General features: G+C 48.0%; 1 protein-coding gene across 1 annotated transcript in view; it reads left to right on the top strand.

Annotated features, from left to right (window-relative positions):
- Window positions 1-19,389, top strand: part of LOC147084163 (uncharacterized) — a 47,131-nt gene extending 27,742 nt beyond the window's left edge. Inside the window, exon 3 of the mRNA XM_085979839.1 lies at window positions 18,403-19,389. Within this exon, the coding sequence (XP_085835965.1) occupies window positions 18,403-19,212 (810 nt within the window). The 3' untranslated portion in view covers window positions 19,213-19,389. The remainder of the gene's footprint in view (window positions 1-18,402) is intronic.
- Window positions 19,390-19,673: the final 284 nt, after the last annotated feature.

Genomic DNA, 19,673 nt, shown 5'->3' with positions numbered 1-19,673 from the left:
CGTGAACATTGATTCGGACCACTGCTTTTTTTGATATATATCAATGACCTGGACTTGGGGATCCAGGGCAAAATTTCAACATTTACAGATGACACGAAACTCGGAAATGTAGCAAACAATGAGGATAGTAACAGACTTCAGGAGGATGTAGCCAGACTGGTGAAATGGGCAGAAACGTGGCAGATTAAATTTAATGTAGAGAAGTGTGAAGTGATTCACTTTGGTAGGAAGAATGAGGAGAGGCAATATAAACTAAATGGTCCAGTTTTAAAGAGGGTGCAGGAACAGAGAGGCCTCGGGGTGTATGTACACAAATCTTAGAAGGTGGCAGGACAAGTTGAGAAGGCTGTTAAAAAAGCATACAGGATCCTTGGCTTTATTAATAGAGGAATAGAGTACAAAAGCAAGCAGGTTATGCTAAGCCTTTATAAAACACTGGCTAGGCTTCCGCTGGGCACCACACTTTAGGAAGGATGTCAAGGCCTTAGAGAGGGTGCAGAAGAAATTTACGAGAATGGGACCAGGGATGAGGGACTTGAGTTACGTGGAGAGACGGGAGAAGCTGGGGTTGTTCTCCTTAAGCAAAGAAGATTAAGAGGAGATTTGATAGTTGTTCAAAATCAGGATGGATTTTGAGAGAGTAAATAAGGAGAAACCGTTTCCAATGGCTGAAGGGACAGAAACCAGATTTAAGGCGATTGGCAAAAGAACCAGAGGTGACATGAGGAAACAGATTTTTACACCAAGTTGTTGTGATCTGGAATGCGCTGCCTGAAAGGGCGGTGGAAGCAGATTCAATATTATAATTCAAAAGAGATTGAGGTAAATACTTGAAGGGAAAACATTTACAAGGCTTTGGGGAAAGAGCAGGGGGAGTGGGATTAATTGGATCGCTCTTTCAAAGAGCCGGCACAGGCACGATGGGCCGAATGGCCTCCTTCTGTGCTGTATCATTCTATGATGCTATTCTGCACAGACACACACATACAGTCAGACAGACACACAGACACTCACTAAAATACAGTCAGACACACTCACATTTTTTCTGCATCAACATTTATTATTAATTTCAAAGACTTTACGAAAAAGGTGGGAATGGAAGGCGGAGGGCTCTTAAAGGGACAGGAACTCTCCTTTTCAATGTGATTTTCATTAAAGGGACCGAGTCACTCCTTGCCTGTGGAGGACCAATTTTAAAAGGACAGCGTCTCGAAATTAGGTGCTGTCAGCGTGTGAACCGCCTCCTCCCAATTTCCTGCCAAGCGATCCCTGCGGGCACCACTCCACTCTAGGAGTGGCTCCTAGAATCATACAGCCCAGAAGGAGGCCATTCAGCCCATCGTGCCTGTGCCGGCTCTTTGAAAGAGCTCTCCATTTAGTCCCACTCCCCTGCTCTTTCCCCATGGCCCTGAAAATTTTTCCCCTTCAAGTGTTTATCCAATTCCCCAGTGAACGTTATTATTGACTCTGCTTCCACCGCCCTTTCAGGCAGCGCATTCCAGATCACAACAACTCGCTGCGTCAATAAAATTCTCCTCACCTCGCCTCTGGTTCTTTTGTCAATGACCTTATATCTGTGTCCTCTGGTTACCGACCCTCCTGCCACTGGAAACAGTTTCTCCTTATAAGCTACAGCTATACAAAGCCCTGGTTAGACCCCAGAGAGTCATAACGGTACAGAAGGAGGCCATTCGGCCCATCGAGTCCGAGCCGGATCTCTGTATACAATCCAGTCAGTCCCATTCCCCCGCTCTATCCCTGTAGCCCTGCAAGTTTATTTCCCTCAAGTGCCTATCCAGTCTCCCCTTGAAAACATTGAGTGTCTCCGCTTCCACCACTTCCGTCGGCAGCGAGTTCCAGGTCCTCACCACTCGCTGCGTAAAAAAGTTTTTCCTCACATCCCTCCTGTATCTCTTGCCCAAAACCTTAAATCTGTGTCCCCTAGTCCTTGTACCATCAACTAGTGGGAACAGCCTTTCCCCGTCTAGCCTATCCAAACCCGTCATAATCTTGTACACCTCTGTCAAATCACCCCTCAACCTCCTTTGCTCTAATGAAAACAAATCCAGCTTCTCCAACCTGTCCTTGTAGCTAAGATCGCCCATCCCCAGAACCATTCTGGTAAATCTCCTCTGCACCCTCTCAAGGGCCTTCACATCCTTCCTAAAGTGTGGTGACCAGAACTGGACGCAAGGCTCCAGTTGTGGCCTAACCAGCGCTTTATAAAGGTTCAGCATAACTTCTCTACTTTTGTACTCAATACCTCTATTTATGAAGCCCAAGATCCCATATGCTTTGTTAACCACTCTCTCAATATGTCCCGCCACCTTCAGGGACCTACGCACATTAACTCCCAGGAACTCCCTGGAGCACTGTGTACAGTTCTGGGCACCGCACCTCAGAAAGGATATATTGGCCTTGGAAGGAGTGCAGCGCAGATTGACCAGAATGTTACCCGGGCTCCAAGGGTTAGATTATGAGGGAGAGATTACATAAACTAGGCTTGTGTTCCCTGGACTCTAGAAGGTTAAGGAGCGATTGAGGATTTTCGGATTTTGAAAGGAATTGGTAGAGTAGATAGAGAGAAACTTTTTCCGCCGGTGGGGCAGTCGAGGACAAGGGGACATCACCTTAAAATCAGAGCCAGGCCATTCAGGAGAGAAGTTGGGAAACACTTCTTCACACAAAGGGTGGTAGAAGTGTGGAACCCTCTCCCACAGAAAGCAGTCGATGCCAGCTCAATTAATCATTTTAAATCCCAGAGTGATAGATTTTTGCTAGACGAGGGAGCAAAGGGATATGGAGCCAAGGCAGGTGGGTGGAGTTAAGACACAGATCGGCCATGATCTCATTGAATGGCGGAACAGGCTGGAGGGGCTGAATGGCCTCCTCCTGTTCCCATGCTCCTATTTACTCTATCAAAACCCTTCCTGTTTTGAACACCTCTATTAAATCTCCGCTGCACCTTCTCTGCTCCAAGGAGAACAATCCCAGCTTCTCCAGTCTCCACGTAACTGAAATCCTCTGTGTATTTGTCATGGTGCAGCAGGCTATAGTAAACAGCTTTCTTAAGAACATAAGGAATAGGAGCAGGAGCAGGCCATTCGGCCCTTCGAGCCTGCTCCGCCATTCAATAAGATCATGGCTGATCTTCTACCTCATCCCCACCTTCCCGCCCAATCCCCATATCCCTCGATTCCCCATGAGTCCAAAAATCTATCGATCTCAGCCTTGATTATACTCAATGACTGAGCCTCCACAGCCCTCTGGGGCAGAGAATTCCAAAGATTCACCACCCTCTGAGTGAAGACATTTCTCCTCATCTCAGTCCTAAATGGCCGACCCCTTATTCTGAGACTGTGACCCCTGGTTCTAGACTCCCCAGCCAGGGGAAACAGTCTCCCAGCATCTACCCTGTCAAGCCCTGTAAGAATTGTAGATGTTTCAATGACATCACCTCTCATTCTTCAAAATTCATGGGAATATAGGCCCAGTCTCCTCAATCTCTCCTCATAGGACAATCCCCCCATCCCAGGAATCAGTCTGGTGAACCTTCGTTGCACTCCCTCTAAGGCAAGTATATCCTTCCTTAGGTAAGGAGACCAAAACTGTACACAATACTCCAGGTGTGGTCTCACCAAGGCCCTGTATAATTGCGGTAAGACTTTACTCTTATACTCCAATCCTTTTGTAATAAAGACTAATGTACCATTTGCTTTCCTAATTGCTTGCTGCACCTGCATGTTAAGATGAGAAATGATAAAGGCAAGAAGTCACTTGTGGGAGTGGTGTACAGGCCCCCTGACAGTAACCACACGGTAGGATGGAGTATAAAGGAAGAAATAACGAGAGCTTGTCAGAAAGGTATGGCTATAATCATGGGGGATTTTAATCTACATATAGACTGGAAAAATCAGATGGGCAAAAGTAACCTAGTTGAGGAGTTCATAGAATGTTTTCGGGATAGTTTCTTAGAACAGCACGTTCTGCAACCAACCAGAGAGCAGGCTATACTAGACCTGGTATTGTGCAGTGAGATAGGATTAATGAATGACCTCATAGTGAAGGTGCCCCTAGGTAGCAGCGATCATAATATGATTGAATTTTACATTCAGTTTGAGGGAGAGAAGAGTGGGTCCAAGACTAGTATTTTAAACTTAAATAAGGGCAATTATGAGGGCATGAAAGCAGAGCTAGCTAAAGTGACAGGCAAATTAGGTTAAGGGATAGGTCAATAGAGTTGCAGCGGCAGACATTTAAGGGGATATTTCAGAATACACAGAATAGATACATTCCAACGAGAAAGAAAAATTCCAAGGGGAGGACCCACCATCCGTGGTTAACTAAAAAAGTTAAAGATAGTATCAAACTTAAAGAAAAAGCAAAGGGATATGGAGCCAAGGCAGGTGGGTGGAGTTAAGACACAGATCGGCCATGATCTCATTGAATGGCGGAACAGGCTGGAGGGGCTGAATGGCCTCCTCCTGTTCCCATGCTCCTATTTACTCTATCAAAACCCTTCCTGTTTTGAACACCTCTATTAAATCTCCGCTGCACCTTCTCTGCTCCAAGGAGAACAATCCCAGCTTCTCCAGTCTTTCCACGTAACTGAAATCCTCTGTGTATTTGTCGTGGGGCAGCAGGCTATAGCAAACAGCTTTCTTAAGAACGTAAGAAATAGGAGCAGGAGCAGGCCATTCGGCCCTTCGAGCCTGCTCCGCCATTCAATAAGATCATGGCTGATCTTCTACCTCATCTCCACCTTCCCGCCCGATCCCCAAATCCCTTGATTCCCCATGAATCCAAAAATCTATCGATCTCAGCCTTGATTATACTCAATGACTGAGCCTCCACAGCCCTCTGGGGCAGGAGTATTTTCACAGGCCAGTGTCAGGAGCGGTGAGAGCAGAGGTTCAGTGAGTATTTAAACACACTTTCGCGGGCTTTTTTTCACAGGCTTACCAATCTCACAGACCGGCGGCGGCGTTCCAGAGCCACTTCATGATTCAAAACGTGATGCGGGCAGGAGGAAGCAGCTGATTGGGGGAGTACGGCCAGGTGAGTATTCATACTACTCCATAGTTTGACAGTTAAGGTTCATAGTTTATAAAGTTTAGAAGGTCTTAATTTTGTGGTTATAGTTTCTAAGGTCTCTGTTGTGTAGCGGGGAGCGCTAGGAAACAAGGGCCCTTGAGTATATCATTTAATTGTATAATTGGTGGTATTGATTTAATTTAAATTAATTAAAGGGTAAGTCATGGCAGGAGAGCTTGGCCCCATGGTATGCTCCTCCTGCACTATGTGGGAAATCAGGGACACTTCCGGTGTCCCTGATGACCATGTGTGTGGGAAGTGTATCCAGCTGCAGCTACTGGCAGACCGCACTGCGGCGCTGGAGCTGTGAATGGATACATACTGGAGCATTTGCGATGCTGAGGATGTCGTGGCTATCACGTTTAATCAGTTGCTCACACCACAGGTAAGGGCTGCACAGGCAGGAAGGGAATGCTCGTCAGGGACACAGGAAGTGTCCCTGATTTCCCACATAGTGCAGGAGGAGCATACCATGGGGCCGAGCTCTCCTGCCATGACTTACCCTTTAATTAAATTAAATTAAATCAGTACCACCAATTATACAATTAAATGATATACTACGATGATTTGAGGAGCGAGTTGGGTAGGATTGATTGGGGAATGTCACTCAAAGGGTTGACGGTGGATAGGCAATGGCAAACATTCAAAGACCGAATGGATGAACTACAGAATTTGTTCATCCCAGTTTGGCATAAAAATAAAACAAAAAATGTGACTCAACCGTGGCTAACAAGGGAAATTAGGGTTAGCATAAGATCCAAGGAGAGGACATATAAATTGGCCAGAAAAAGCAATAATCCTGAGGATTGGGGGCAGTTTAGGATTCAACAAAGGAGGACAAAGGGATTAATTAAGAAGGGGAAAATAGAATATGAGAGTAAGCTTGCAGGGAACATAAAAACTGACTGTAAAAGCTTTTATAGATATGTGAAGAGAAAAAGATTGGTGACGTCAAGCGTAGGTCCCTTGCAGTCAGAATCAGGGGAATTTATAATGGGGAACAAAGAAATGGCTGACCAACTAAATACATATTTTGTTTCAGTCTTCACAAAGGAGGACACAAAGGAGGGCAGCACGGTGGCATAGTGGTTAGCACTGTTGCCTCACAGCGCCAGGGACCCGGGTTCGAATCCGGCCTCGGGCGACTGTCTGTGTGGAGTTTGCACATTCTCCCCGTGTTTGCGTGGGTTTTCTCCGGGTGCTCCGGTTTCCTCCCACAGTCCAAAGATGTGCGGGTTAGGTTGATTGGCTGTGATAAATTGACCCTTAGTGTTAGGGGGATTAAATATGAGGGGTTACGGGGATAGGGTGGGATATGTGTTGGTGTAGGGGTTACGGGGATTGGGTGGGATATGTGTCGGTGCAGGCTCGATGGGCCGAAATGGCCTCTATCTGCACTGTGGGGTTTCTGTGATTCTGTGATTCTGTGACACAAATAACCTCCCAGAGATGCCGGGGAACATAGGGTCTGATGAAAGGGTGGAACAGAAAGAAATCAATATTTGTAGGAAATGGTGTTAGGAAAATTGATGGGACTGAAGGCCGATAAATCACCAGGGCCTGATAATCTACATCCTAGGGTACTTAAGGAAGTGGCCCTAGAAATAGTAGATGCATTGCTGGTAATCTTCCAGAACTCGATAGACTCTGGAACAGTACCCATGAATTGGAGGGTAGCTAATGTTTCCACACTATTCAAAAAAGGAGGTGGAGAAAAAGCGGGGAATTATAGACCGGTATGCCTGACATTGGTAGTGGGGAAAATGCTCGTGTCCATTATAAAAGATGTAATAGCAGAGCACTTGGAAAGCAGTGACAGGATCGGACAAAGTCAACATGGATTTACCAAAGGTAAATCGTGCTTGACTAGTCTACTGGAATTTTTTGAGGATGTAACTGGTAAAATAGATAAGGGAGAACCGGTAGATGTGGTGTATTTGGACTTTCAAAAGGCTTTCGATAAGGTCCCGCATAAGAGATTAGCGTGCAAAATTAAGGCACATGGGATTGGGGGCAAGGTATTAACTTGGATAGAGAACTGGTTGGCGGATAGAAAGCAAAGAGTTGGAATAAACGGGTCATTTTCCGAGTGGCAGGCAGTGACTAGTGGGGTACCGCAAGGATCGGTCCTGGGACCCCAGCTGTTCACAATATATATTAATGATCTGGACGAGGGAATTGGATGTAATATCTCCAAATTTGCAGATGACACAAAGCTGGGTGGGAGGGTAAGTTGTGAGGAGGATGTCGTGAAACTCCAGTACGATTTGGACATGTTGGGTGATTGGGCAGAAACATGGCAAATGCACTATAATGTGGATAAATGTGAGGTTATCCACTTTGGTGGCAAAAACAGGAAGGCAGACTATTATTTGAATGGCAATAGATTGGGTAAGCATGCAGGTGCAGCAGGCGGTTAAGAAGGGAAATGGTATGTTGCTCTTCGTAGCAAGAGGGTTCGAGTACAAGAACAAGGATGTCTTGCTGCAGTTGTACAGGGCCTTGGTGAGACCGCACCTTGAGTATTGTGTGCAGTTTTGGTCGCCTTATCTGAGGAAAGACGTTCTTGCCATGGAAGGTGTGCAGCGAAGATTCACCAGGCTGATACCTGGGATGGCAGGAATGACGTATGAGGGGAGATTGTGTCGATTGGGCTTATACTCACTGGAGTTTAGAAGATTGAGAGGGGATCTCATCGAAACCTATAAAATTCTGTCAGGTCTGGACAGACTAGATGCAGGAAGGATGTTTCCAATGGCCAGGGAGTCCAGAACCAGGGGTCCTAGTCTAAGGATAATGGGTAGGCCATTTAGGACTGAAATGAGGAGGAATTTCTTCACCCAGAGAGTGGTGAACCTGTGGAATTCTCTACCACAGAAGGCAGTAGAGGCCAATACATTAAATATGTTCAAGAAGGAGTTGGATATATTTCTTAAGGCTAAAGGGATCAAGGGGTATGGGGAGAAAGCAGGGACAGGGTACTGAAATTGAATGGTCAGCCATGATCGCATTGAATGGCGGAGCAGGCTCGAGGGGCCGAATGGCCGACTCCTGCTCCTATCTTCTATGTTTCCAAGATGGAATTTGGAAATGGGGCCCACGTAACCAGGTGGTGGCACCGGAATGTTGTAGACAACAACTGATGGCGCTATACCATGGTGTAACACATACTGGCAGAAGTAACATGTTGTACCTACTGACACAGTACTGGTGGTGGCCAAAGATGGGTCGGGAAGTAGCGAAATATTGCCACCGCTGTATAATATGCGCAAGAATAATGTAGGACAGAGATGTCGAGTTAGAGTAGCGAACCAACCCAGGCCCCAAGGACCCTGGGAAAACTTACAAATTGACTTTACCGGCCCCTTAGCGCAGGACCAGGGGAGGAAATATTGCCTGGTAATAATTGACCAATTTACCAGGTGGGTGGAAGCCTTTGCCACCCGAGACTGCTCTGCAAAAACAGTTGCACTAATATTGGCTACCGAGGTTATACCCCGTTGGGGAGTGCCTCTGCAAATTGACTCAGACAACAGCACTCATTTCACCAGCAAAATAATGAAAGAAATCTGTAAGCTGCTACATGTGACACAAAAATATCACATACCATATCACCCCCAGAGCTCGGGGATGGTAGAAAGAATGAATAGGACACTGAAAAACACGTTGACAAAAGCCATCCAAGAAACAGGGAAGGGATGGTCGGAATTGTTACCCAGCATACTAATGAGGCTGCGAGCCACCCCAGGACGAACGACCGGACTGACCCCCCATGAATTAATGACAGGACGAGCTATGAGACTACCAGAGGATTTGGCTGGAGGGGTGGGAGAACCAGGACCAGTGCAAGACAGATTAAGGCGACACTTAGTACAACAAAATCAGGAGGTACAAGCGGTAAATAAAGAAGTGAGGAAACAACAACAGATTAAAGATCTAGAAAGGCAGAATGCTGGACTTAAACCAGACGAGCTGCCCAGAATAGGTCAACAAGTAATGACGCAAGTTATTGGAAGAAAGGGAATGGGGCCCGTTGGATGGGGCCATGTACTGTATTAATGACAAGTGATACGTGTGATTGTCTACAAGAATAGTGGTTAGCACTGTTGCCTCACAGCGCCAGGGACCCGGGTTCGAATCCGGCCTCGGGTGACTGTCTGTGTGGAGTTTGCACATTCTCCCCGTGTTTGCGTGGGTTTTCTCCGGGTTCTCCGGTTTCCTCCCACAGTCCAAAGATGTGCGGGGTTAGGTTGATTGGCTATGACAAAAATTGACCCTTAGTGTTAGGGGGATTAAATACGTGGGGTTACGGGGATAGGGTGGGATATGTGTTGGTGTAGGGGTTACGGGGATCGGGTGGGATATGTGTCGGTGCAGGCTCGATGGGCCGAAATGGCCTCTATCTGTACTGTGAGGTTTCTGTGATTTCTGTGATCTGTGAACTGACGGGTATGCGATGGAAGCACCGGACCCAGGTGAAACCATTTAACACTAAAGACCCCCATTCTACCCTCTCCTCTAGGGGAAAGAGCTCGGAAGACGACCAGACCTGTGCTTAAATTACAGATAAACATGGATCCAGTCGACCCTTTATATCAAAGGGTCCGTCTCGGGGAGAAGAAGCTCTTCCGGTTTACCCTTACACCTGAGAACTAATTTTTAATGTGGAAGCAAGTCATCCTCGGTTCCGAGGGACTGCCTAAGAAGAAAGAAGAAGATATAATTGGAGTAAGACCTCTTTACTCCTGTACTCAAATCCTCTTGTAATGAAGGCCAGCATACCATTTGCCTTCTGAACTGCCTTTCACGACCACCGGACGTCCCAAAGTGCTTTACAGCCAATGAAGTACTTTTTGAAGTGTAGTCATTGTTGTAATGTGGGAAACGCGGCAGCCAATTTGCGCACAGCAAGCTCCCACAAACAGCAATGTGATAATGACCAGATAATCTGTTTTTTCATCATGTTGATTGAGGGATAAATATTGGGCTCAAAACACCAGGGATAACTTCTTCGAAATAGCACCACGGGATCTTTTACATCCACCTGAGGGGGCAGACGGGGGCCTCGGTTTAACGTCTCATCCGTAGGACGGCACCTCCAACACTGCAGCGCTCCTTCATTCCTGCCCCTCCGACAATGAGTCTCTTCCGCAGCACTGTACCTCCGATGGAACAGCGCTCCGAGCACTGCCCCTCCGACAATGCAGCACTCCCTCAGTACCGATCCTCCGACAGTGCGGTGCTCCCTCAGTACCGACCCTCCGACAGTGCGGCGCTCCCTCAGTGCCGACCCTCCGACAGTGCGGTGCTCCCTCAGTCCTGCCCCTCCGACAGTGCGGCGCTCCCTCAGCACCGCACTGGAGTGTCAGCCTCGCTTTATATGCTCAAGTCCCTGGAGCGGGATTTGAACCCACAACCTTCTGACTCTGCTATCCACTGAGCCACAGCTGACTCCAGTCTTTTGCACAGTTTCATCATAACTTCCTTGCTTTTGCACTCTACCCCTCTCCTAAAGCAGGGGAGTTATGATGAATTGTTAAACAGTTTTTTTTGCAGAGTGACCAAGGCTGTGTGTAGGAAACAATTGTGCATTTGAAAGCAGCTTGTATTGTGAAGCTTGTGCCCCTTTGCCAGGCCCGCTGCCTGCGGCCCCTCTCCCAGATTCCAGCCCCAGCTCTGTGCTGACTGAGCTGCTCTCACCTGGGGACAGCGCGTCACAATCGGCCCCAGCGCACCTGAGCTGGAGAGGAGACCCCACCCCCTTACCGCGCCGCCATTGGTTGGAGGACCAGCCTCGTGTTGCGCCTGCCCGCGCTGTGATTGGTGCAGGGGAAGGCAAGTGGGCGTGTCCGGCCCCCGGGCCCACGTGGGGGAGTCAGAGGCTGGCTGGAGCGCATGCGCATCCCGCCTCGCACCGTTGGGAAGCTTTTCAAATATTTTTTTTTGCGAAACAAATTGAAAACACTCATTAATTCACCCAACCTCCTCCCCTCTAAAGTGCGGTTATTATTATTCTTGTTTTTCCTCATTTGTGTGGGGTGTCTTTTTTTTACCTTGCGGTGGCGTGCGCCGATCCAACCGACCCCTGGTCGTTGCGTGCATGCGTCAGCGCGTAATCGGAGGGGGGTGTGATTGACGCGAAGCCTCCGCCAATCAGAAGCGCGGAAAACGCTGGGAGGACCGGGCGGGCTGACGGTCGTCCAACCAATGGCGGCGCGGAAGGGAGGGGGGCGGGACCTCGGTGGGCTGCAGGCCGCTTTCCTGCTTTCATTGTCTGCAGGAGCTGTTAAAGGGAAGGGGAGGAGGGGGTGGAAAAAAACCCAGCTTGTGAGTGTTTATTCCTTTGCATTACCTTTATTGCAAGGCTGTTCATCAACTGCATTCATTTAAAAATAAGTGAACCTTTTCTCTTTTCGACTTTTATCCAGAACAAAGAGCCCTGGTGCTGTGAACATTTTGGTGGGCAGACACTTTTAAAGGGACAAAGACCAGGATTCTTCCTCCTCTCTCTCTCTCTCTTTTGAGTATTTGCGGTGGGTGAGAGGGTGGGGGGGTGAGTCAAAGAGGACTGCGGCCCCTTTTCAACAAAAACAATTGCTTGGCCATTTAAAGGGGAATGGGTGCCCCCCAGGTATTTAAAGGGGCAGTGCCTCTCTCTCTATCATGTAAGAGCAGGGAGGTTCTGCTTGGACTGTACAAAACACCAGTTAGGCCACCGGCCAGAGTGCTGCGTGCAGTTCTGCTCGCCCCATTGCAGGAAAGATGTGACTGCTCGAGACGGGAGATTTACGAGGATGTTGCCAGGACGAGAGAATTTCAGCTACAAGGAAAGATTGAATACATAGAAACATAGAAGATAATCTACATCCTAGGGTACTTAAGGAAGTGGCCCTAGAAATAGTAGATGCATTGCTGGTCACCTTCCAAAAGTCGATAGACTCTGGAACAGTACCCATGGATTGGCGGGTAGCTAATGTTACCCCACTGTTCAAAAAAGGTGGTAGAGAGAAAACGGGGAATTATAGACCAGTAAGCCTGACATCGGTAGTGGGGAAAATGCTAGAGTCCATTATAAAAGACGTAATAGCAGAGCACTTGGAAAACAGTGACCGGATCGGACAAAGTCAACATGGATTTACAAAAGGTAAATCGTGCTTGACTAATCTACTGGAATTTTTTGAGGATGTAACTGGTAAAATAGATAAGGGAGAACCAGTGGATGTGGTGTATTTGGAATTTCAAAAGGCTTTCGATAAGGTCCCACATAAGAGATAGAAGATAGGAGCAGGAGTAGGCCATTCGGCCCCTCGAGCCTGCTCCGCCATTCAATGAGATCATGGCTGATCAAGTTAAGTACCCGGTCCCTGCTTTCTCCCCATACCCCTTGATCCCTTTAGCCTTTAGAAATATATCCAACTCCTTCTTGAATATATTTAATGAATTGGCTTCTACTGCCTTCTGTGGTAGAGAATTCCACAGGTTCACCAGTCTCTGGGTGAAGAAATTCCTCCTCATTATTGTCCTAAAAGGCCTACCCCTTATCCTTAGACTGTGACCCCTGGTTCTGGACTCCCCGACCATCGGGAACCTCCTTCCTGCATCCAGTCTGTCCAGTCCTGCCAGAATTTTATAAGTTTCAATGAGATCCCCTCTCATTCTTCTAAACTCCAGCGAGTACAAGCCCAATCGACCCAATCTCGCCTCATACATCATTCCTGCCATCCCAGGTATCAGTCTGGTGAATCTTGGCTGGACTCCCTCCATGGCAAGAATATCCTTCCTCAGATAAGGCGACCAAAACTGCACACAATACTTAAGATGTGGTCTCACCAAGGCCCTGCACAACTGCAGCAAGACATCCTTGTTCCTCTACTCAAACCCTCTCGCTATGAAGGCCAACATACCATTTGCTTTCTTAACCGCCTGCTGCACCTGCATGCTTACCTTCAGCGACTGGTGCACAAGGACACCCAGGTCTCATTGCACTTCCCCTTCTCCCAATCTATTGCTGTTCAGATGATAATTTGCCTTCCTGTTTTTGACACCAAAGTGGATAACCTCACATTTATCCACATTATATTGCATCTGCCATGCTTCTGCCCAATCACCCAACCTGTCCAAATCATCCTGTAGTTTCTCGGCATGCTCCTCACAGCACTCACGCCCACCCAGCTTTGTGTCATCTGCAAATTTGGAGATATTACATCTAGTTCCCTTCTCTAGTATATATATTGTGAATAGCTGGGGTCCAAGGACCAATCCCTGCGGTACCCCACTAGTCACTGCCTGCCACTCGGAAAAAGACCCGTTTATTCCAACTCTTTGTTTTCTATCTGCCAACCAGTTCTCTATCCAAGTCAATACCTTGCCCCCCAATCCCAAGTGCCTTAACTTTACACGCTAATCTCTTATGTGGGACCTTATCAAAAGCCTTCTGAAAGTCCAAATACACCACATCCACTGGTTCGCCCTGATCTATTTTACCAGTTACATCCTCAAAAAATTCCAGTGGATTAGTCAAGCACAATTTACCTTTTGTAAATCCATGTTGACTTTGTCCGATCCTGTCACTGTTTTCCAAGTGCTCTGCTATTACATCTTTAATAATGGACTCTAGCATTTTCCCCACTACCGATGTCAGGCTTACCGGTCTGTAATTCCCCATTTTCTCTCTGCCACCTTTTTTGAATAGTAGGGTAACATTAGCTACCCTCCAATCCATGGGTACTGTTCCAGATTCCATCGAAAACCCAGCAGCTTCTCCTCCATCTCCACTCCAGCTCAAACTGCTGCAACAAAAAGACCTACACAGGCGGCCCGGGACCGACTTCCATCAGCTGCAATAAAACTCTTCCCGACAGCCGCTGACTAATGGCGGCTGCAGCACCCACAATTCCCCGCACCCCAGCAACCGCTCTATCCAACGCGCTGATTTCCCCGCTGAGAGTGCGCATGCTCCCCGGGGCCGCGGGCCATTCTGGGAGCCTGGCTCCTGTCCTTTGACCCGAGTCGGACTCGGTGGAACCGGCTGAAGAAACCGGGAAGCAGCGGCTCAGATGGGGGAGGCGCTGCACCCTGGGTTTCCTGGTGCCAGGGCTCTGGCCGCAGGTCCGCCGGACCCGCTCTGATGAGGTAACAGAGAGGGTTGATGAGGGCAATGCGGTTAACGTGGTGCATATGGATTTCCAAAAGGCGTTCGACAGCGTGTAAAGTTAAGGCACATGGGATTGGGGGCAATGTATTGACTTGGATAGAGAACTGGTTGGCAGACAGAAAGCAAAGAGTTGGAATAAACGGCTCTTTTCCCGAGTGGCAGGCAGTAACTAGTGGGGTACCGCAGGGATCGGTCCTTGGACCACAGCTATTCACAATATATATTAATGATCTGGACGAGGGAACTAGATGTAATCTCTCCAAGTTTGCAGACGACACAAAGCTGGGTGGGCGTGTGTGCTGTGAGGAGGATGCCGAGAAACTCCAGTATCATTTGGACAGGTTGGGTGATTGGGCAGAAGCATGGCAAATGCAATATAATGTGGATAAATGTGAGGTTATCCACTTTGGTGTCAAAAACAGGAAGGCAGATTATTATCTGAATGGCAATAGATTGGGAGAAGGGGAAGTGCAACGAGACCTGGGTGTCCCAGTGCACCAGTCGCTGAAGGTAAGCATGCAGGTGCAGCAGGCAGTTCAGAAGGCAAATGGTATGTTGGCCTTTGTAGCGAGTGTGTTTGAGTACAGGAACAAGGATGTCTTCCTGCAGTTGTACAGGGCCTTGGTGAGACCACATCTTGAGTATTGTGTGCTGTTTTGGTCGCCTTATCTGAGGAAGGATGTTCTTGCCATGGAAGGAGTGCAGCGAAGATTCACCAGGCTGATACCTGGCATGGCAGGAATGACGTATGAGGGGAGATTGGGTCGAATGGGCTTGTACTTGCTGGACTTTAGAAGAATGAGAGGGGATCTCATTGAAACTTATAAAACTCTAACAGGACTACACAGACTAGATGCAGGAAGGATGTTCCCGATGGTCAGGGAGTCCAGAACCAGGGGTCACAGTCTAAGGATAAGGGGTAAGCCATTTAGGACAGAGATGAGGAGGAATTTCTTCACCCAGAGAGTGGTGAACCTGTGGAATTCTCTGCCACAGAAGGCAGTAGAGGCCAACTCATTAAATATATTCAAGAAGGAGTTAGATACATTTCTTAAGGCTAAAGGGATCAAGGGATATGGGGAGAAGGCAGGGACAGGGTACTGAATTTGGATGATCAGCCATGATCTTGTTGAATGGCGGAGCAGGCTCAAGGGGCCGAATGGCCTACTCCTGCTCCTATCTTCTATGTTTCTCTGTGTCTCCAGGTATTAAAGGGGCAGTGCCTCTCTCTCTCTATCATGTAAGAGCAGAGAAGGTCTGCTTGAACTGTACAAAAACACCAGTTAGGCCACCGCGTGCAGTTCTGGTCGTCCCCATTGCAGGAAAGATGTGACTGTGCTCCAGACGGGAGATTTACGAGGATGTTGCCAGGACTAGAGAATTTCAGCTTCAAGGAAAGATTGAAAACATAGAAACATAGAAGATAGGAGCAGGAGTAGGCCATTCAGCCCCTCGAGCCTGCTCCGCCATTCAATGAGATCATGGCTGATCATCCAAACTCAGTACCCTGTCCCTGCCTTCTCCCCATACCCCTTGATCCCGTTAGCCTTAAGAAATATATCCAACTCCTTCTTGAATATATTTAATGAATTGGCCTCTACTGCCTTCTGTGGTAGAGAATTCCACAGGTTCACCAATCTCTGTGTGAAGAAATTCCTCCTCATTTCTGTCCTAAATGGCTTACCCCTTATCCTTAGACTGTGACCCCTGGTTCTGGACTCCCCGACCATCAGGAACATCCTTCCAGCATCTAGTCTGTCTAGTCCTGTTAGAATTTTATAAGTTTCAATGAGATCCCCTCTCATTCTTCTAAACTCCAGCGAGTATAAGCCCAATCAACCCAATCTCTCCTCATGCATCATTCCTGCCATGCCAGGTATCAGTCTGGTGAATCTTCACTGCACTCCCTCCATGGCAAGAACATCCTTCCTCAGATAAGGTGACCAAAACTGCATACAATACTCAAGATGTGGTCTCACCAAGGCCCTGTACAACTGCAGCAAGACATCCTTGTTCCTGTACTCAAACCCTCTCGCTCCGAAGGCCAACATACCATTTGCCTTCTTAACCGCCTGCTGCACCTGCATGCTTACCTTCAGTGACTGGTGCACAAAGACACCCAGGTCTCGTTCCACTTCCCCTTCTCCCAATCTATTGCCGTTCAGATAATAACCTGCCTTCCTGTTTTTGCCACCAAATTGGACAACCTCACATTTATCCACATTATACTGCATCTGCCATGCATCTGCCCAATCACCCAACCTGTCGAAATCATACTGGAGTTTCTCGGCATCCTCCTCACAGCACACACGCCCACCCAACTTTGTGTCGTCTGCAAACTTGGAGATATTACATCTAGTTCCCTCGTCTAGATCATTAATATATATTGTGAATAGCTGGGGTCCTAGGACTGATCCCTGTGGTACCCCACTAGTCACTGCCTGCCTGTCAAGACGAGGCCCTTCGGCCCATCGTGTCTGCGCCAGCCATCAAGCCATGTCTATTCTAATCCTATTTTCCAGCACTTGCTCCGTAGCCTTGTATGCTATGGTGCTTCAAGTGCTCATCTAAATGCTTCTTGAATGTTGTGAGGGTTCCTGCCTCTACCACCCTTTCAGGCAGTGAGTTCCAGATTCCAACCACCCTCTGGGTGAAAATGTTTTTCCTCAAATCCCTCTAAACCTCCTGCCCCTTACCTTGAAACTATGCCCCCTGGTTATTGACCCCTCTACTAAGGGGAAAAGTTCCTTTCTATCTACCCTATCTATGCCCCTCATAATTTTGTACACCTCAATCAGGTCCCTCCTCAGCCTTCTCTGCTCCAAGGAAAATAATCCCAGCCTGTCCAGTCTCTCTTCATAGCTGAAGCGCTCCAGCCCAGGTAACTTCCTGGGATCATGACATTATATGGTTAGATAACATCAAGTGAAAATGAGGAGTTATTAGAATGCAATAGGACTGGTGTAGAACTGGTATTTACTTGTTTTGTTGAAGAAGTTTCGGGTTTCTGGTTAAAAGTAGTTTACTGGAAGTTTTAATTGATTTCTGATATGGTTATGGGACTTTGTATATTGTGGTGTTATTTAGTGTTAAAGCCTTCCTTAATGTACGAACGATCGAACAAACGAACGCTCAAGTGAACGCACGCATGCGGACACAAATAATACGCATGCATACACAATGGAACTAAAAAAAAAACTTCCTGGTGAATCTCCTCTGCACCCTCTCCAATGCAATCACATCCCTCCTGTAGTGTGGCAACCAGAACTGCACACAGTATTCCAGCTGTGGCCTAACTAGCGTTTTGTACAGCTCCATCATAACCTCCCTGCTCTTATATTCTATGCCTCGGCTAATGAAGGCAAGTATCCCATATGCCTTTTTAACCACCTTATCTACTTATCCTGCTGCCTTCAGGGATCTATGTACATGCACACCAAGGTCCCTCTGATCCTCTGTCGTTCCTCGGATCCTACCATTCATTGTGTATTCCCTTGTCTTGTTAGTCCTCCAAAAATGCATCACCTCACACTTTTCAGGGTTAAATTCCATTTGCCACTGTTCTGCCCACCTGACCAACCCGTCTATATCGTCCTGTAGCCTGAAGCTTCCCTCCTCGCTATTTACCACTCCACCAATTTTTGTGTCATCTGTGAACTTACTGATCATACCTCCTACATTCATATCTAAATCATTAATGTGCACTACATACAGCAAGGGACCCAGCACCGATCCTTGCGGTACACCACTGGACACAGGCTTCCAGTCACAAAAACAACCTTCGACCATCACCCTCTGCCTCCTGCCACTAAGCCAATTTTGGATCCAATGTGCCAAGTTGCCCTGAATCCCATGGGCTCTTACCTTCTTGACCAGTCTCCCATGCTGGACTTTGTCAAAAGCCTTACTGAAGTCCATGTAGACTACATCAACTGCACTACCCTCATCCACACACCTAGTCACCCCCTCAAAATATTCATTCTGGAGCGCAGGGGCGTGTGGGGATTGCAGCCGCCATTACTGTTGATCCTTTCAACCAACCTGTGCAGCAGCTGGGGCCTGAAAATCAGCTTCACTGCCCCTGGGCTGGGAAAGGGTGACATGAGGCAACATTCTCCCTCTTACCCCTTTCTCAACTCCTTTCACAGGGTTTTAGAAGTGGAGCATTTACAGATAGGAAGCTCAGACCAACATCACCTCAAGATCAGGCAGTGTCGCTCGATTCATCAGGACCTGAATATCATCAGCCTTTGTACATGGAAGGAGAGAGCAGCAATCGCAGCGCGGAGAAACCGCACACGTGTTCAGTGTGTGGAAAGGGATTTGTTTATCCAGCTCACCTGCGGACACACCAGCTTGTTCACTCTGATGCGAGACCATTTAAATGTCCTGACTGTGGGAAGAGCTTTAAATGTTCTGGCGATCTGAAGGGACACCAGCGAGCTCACACTGATGAGAGGCGGTTTACTTGTTCCGACAGTGGGAAAGGCTTTAAAAGCTCTGGGGATCTGACCACACACCAGCGAGCTCACACTGGGGAGAGGCCATTCACCTGCTTTGTGTGTGGGAAGGGATTCGGTCTGTCATCCACCCTACTGACACACCAGCTTGTTCACACTGATGAGAGACCGTTTAAATGTTCTGACTGTGGGAAGAGCTTTAAAAGCTTCCCGGGGCTAAAGCAACACCAGCGCCTCCACACTGGAGAGAGGCCATTCACCTGCTCTGTGTGTGGAAAGGGATTCGCTCGGTCCTCCAACCTGCTGAAACACCAGCGAGTTCACACTGGGGAGAGGACGTTCACCTGCTCTGTGTGTGGGAAGGGATTCGCTCTCTCGTCCACCCTGCTGGTACATCAGCAAATTCACATGGATCACAGAAATCACAGAAACCTCACAGTGCAGATAGAGGCCATTTCGGCCCATCGAGCCTGCACCGACACATATCCCACCCGCTCCCCGTAACCCCTACACCAACACATATCCCACCCTATCCCCGTAACCCCACGTATTTAATCCCCCTAACACTAAGGGTCAATTTTTATCATGGCCAATCAACCTAACCCTGCACATCTTTGGACTGTGGGAGGAAACCAGAGCACCCGGAGAAAACCCACACAAACACGGGGAGAATGTGCAAACTCCACACAGACAGTCACCCGAGGCCGGATTCGAACCCGGGTCCCTGGCGCTGTGAGGCAACAGTGCTAACCACTATGCCACCGTGCTGCCCGTTTAATGGATGAGAGACCATTTAAATGTTCGGAGTGTGGGAAGAGCTTCAAAATCTCCAATTACCTGAAGAGACACCAGTGCCTACACACTGGGGAGAGCCCGTTCACCTGCCCTGTGTGTGGGAAGGGGTTCACTCAGTTATCCGCTCTAATGATACACCAGCGAGTTCACACTGGGGAGAGGCCATTCAC

This window comes from Somniosus microcephalus, unplaced genomic scaffold, assembly GCF_052327205.1.
Source record: "Somniosus microcephalus isolate GS21.2 unplaced genomic scaffold, FLI_Smic_1.0 scaffold1, whole genome shotgun sequence".
NCBI lineage: Eukaryota > Metazoa > Chordata > Chondrichthyes > Squaliformes > Somniosidae > Somniosus > Somniosus microcephalus.
This window is presented reverse-complemented; position numbering and strand designations above follow the sequence as displayed.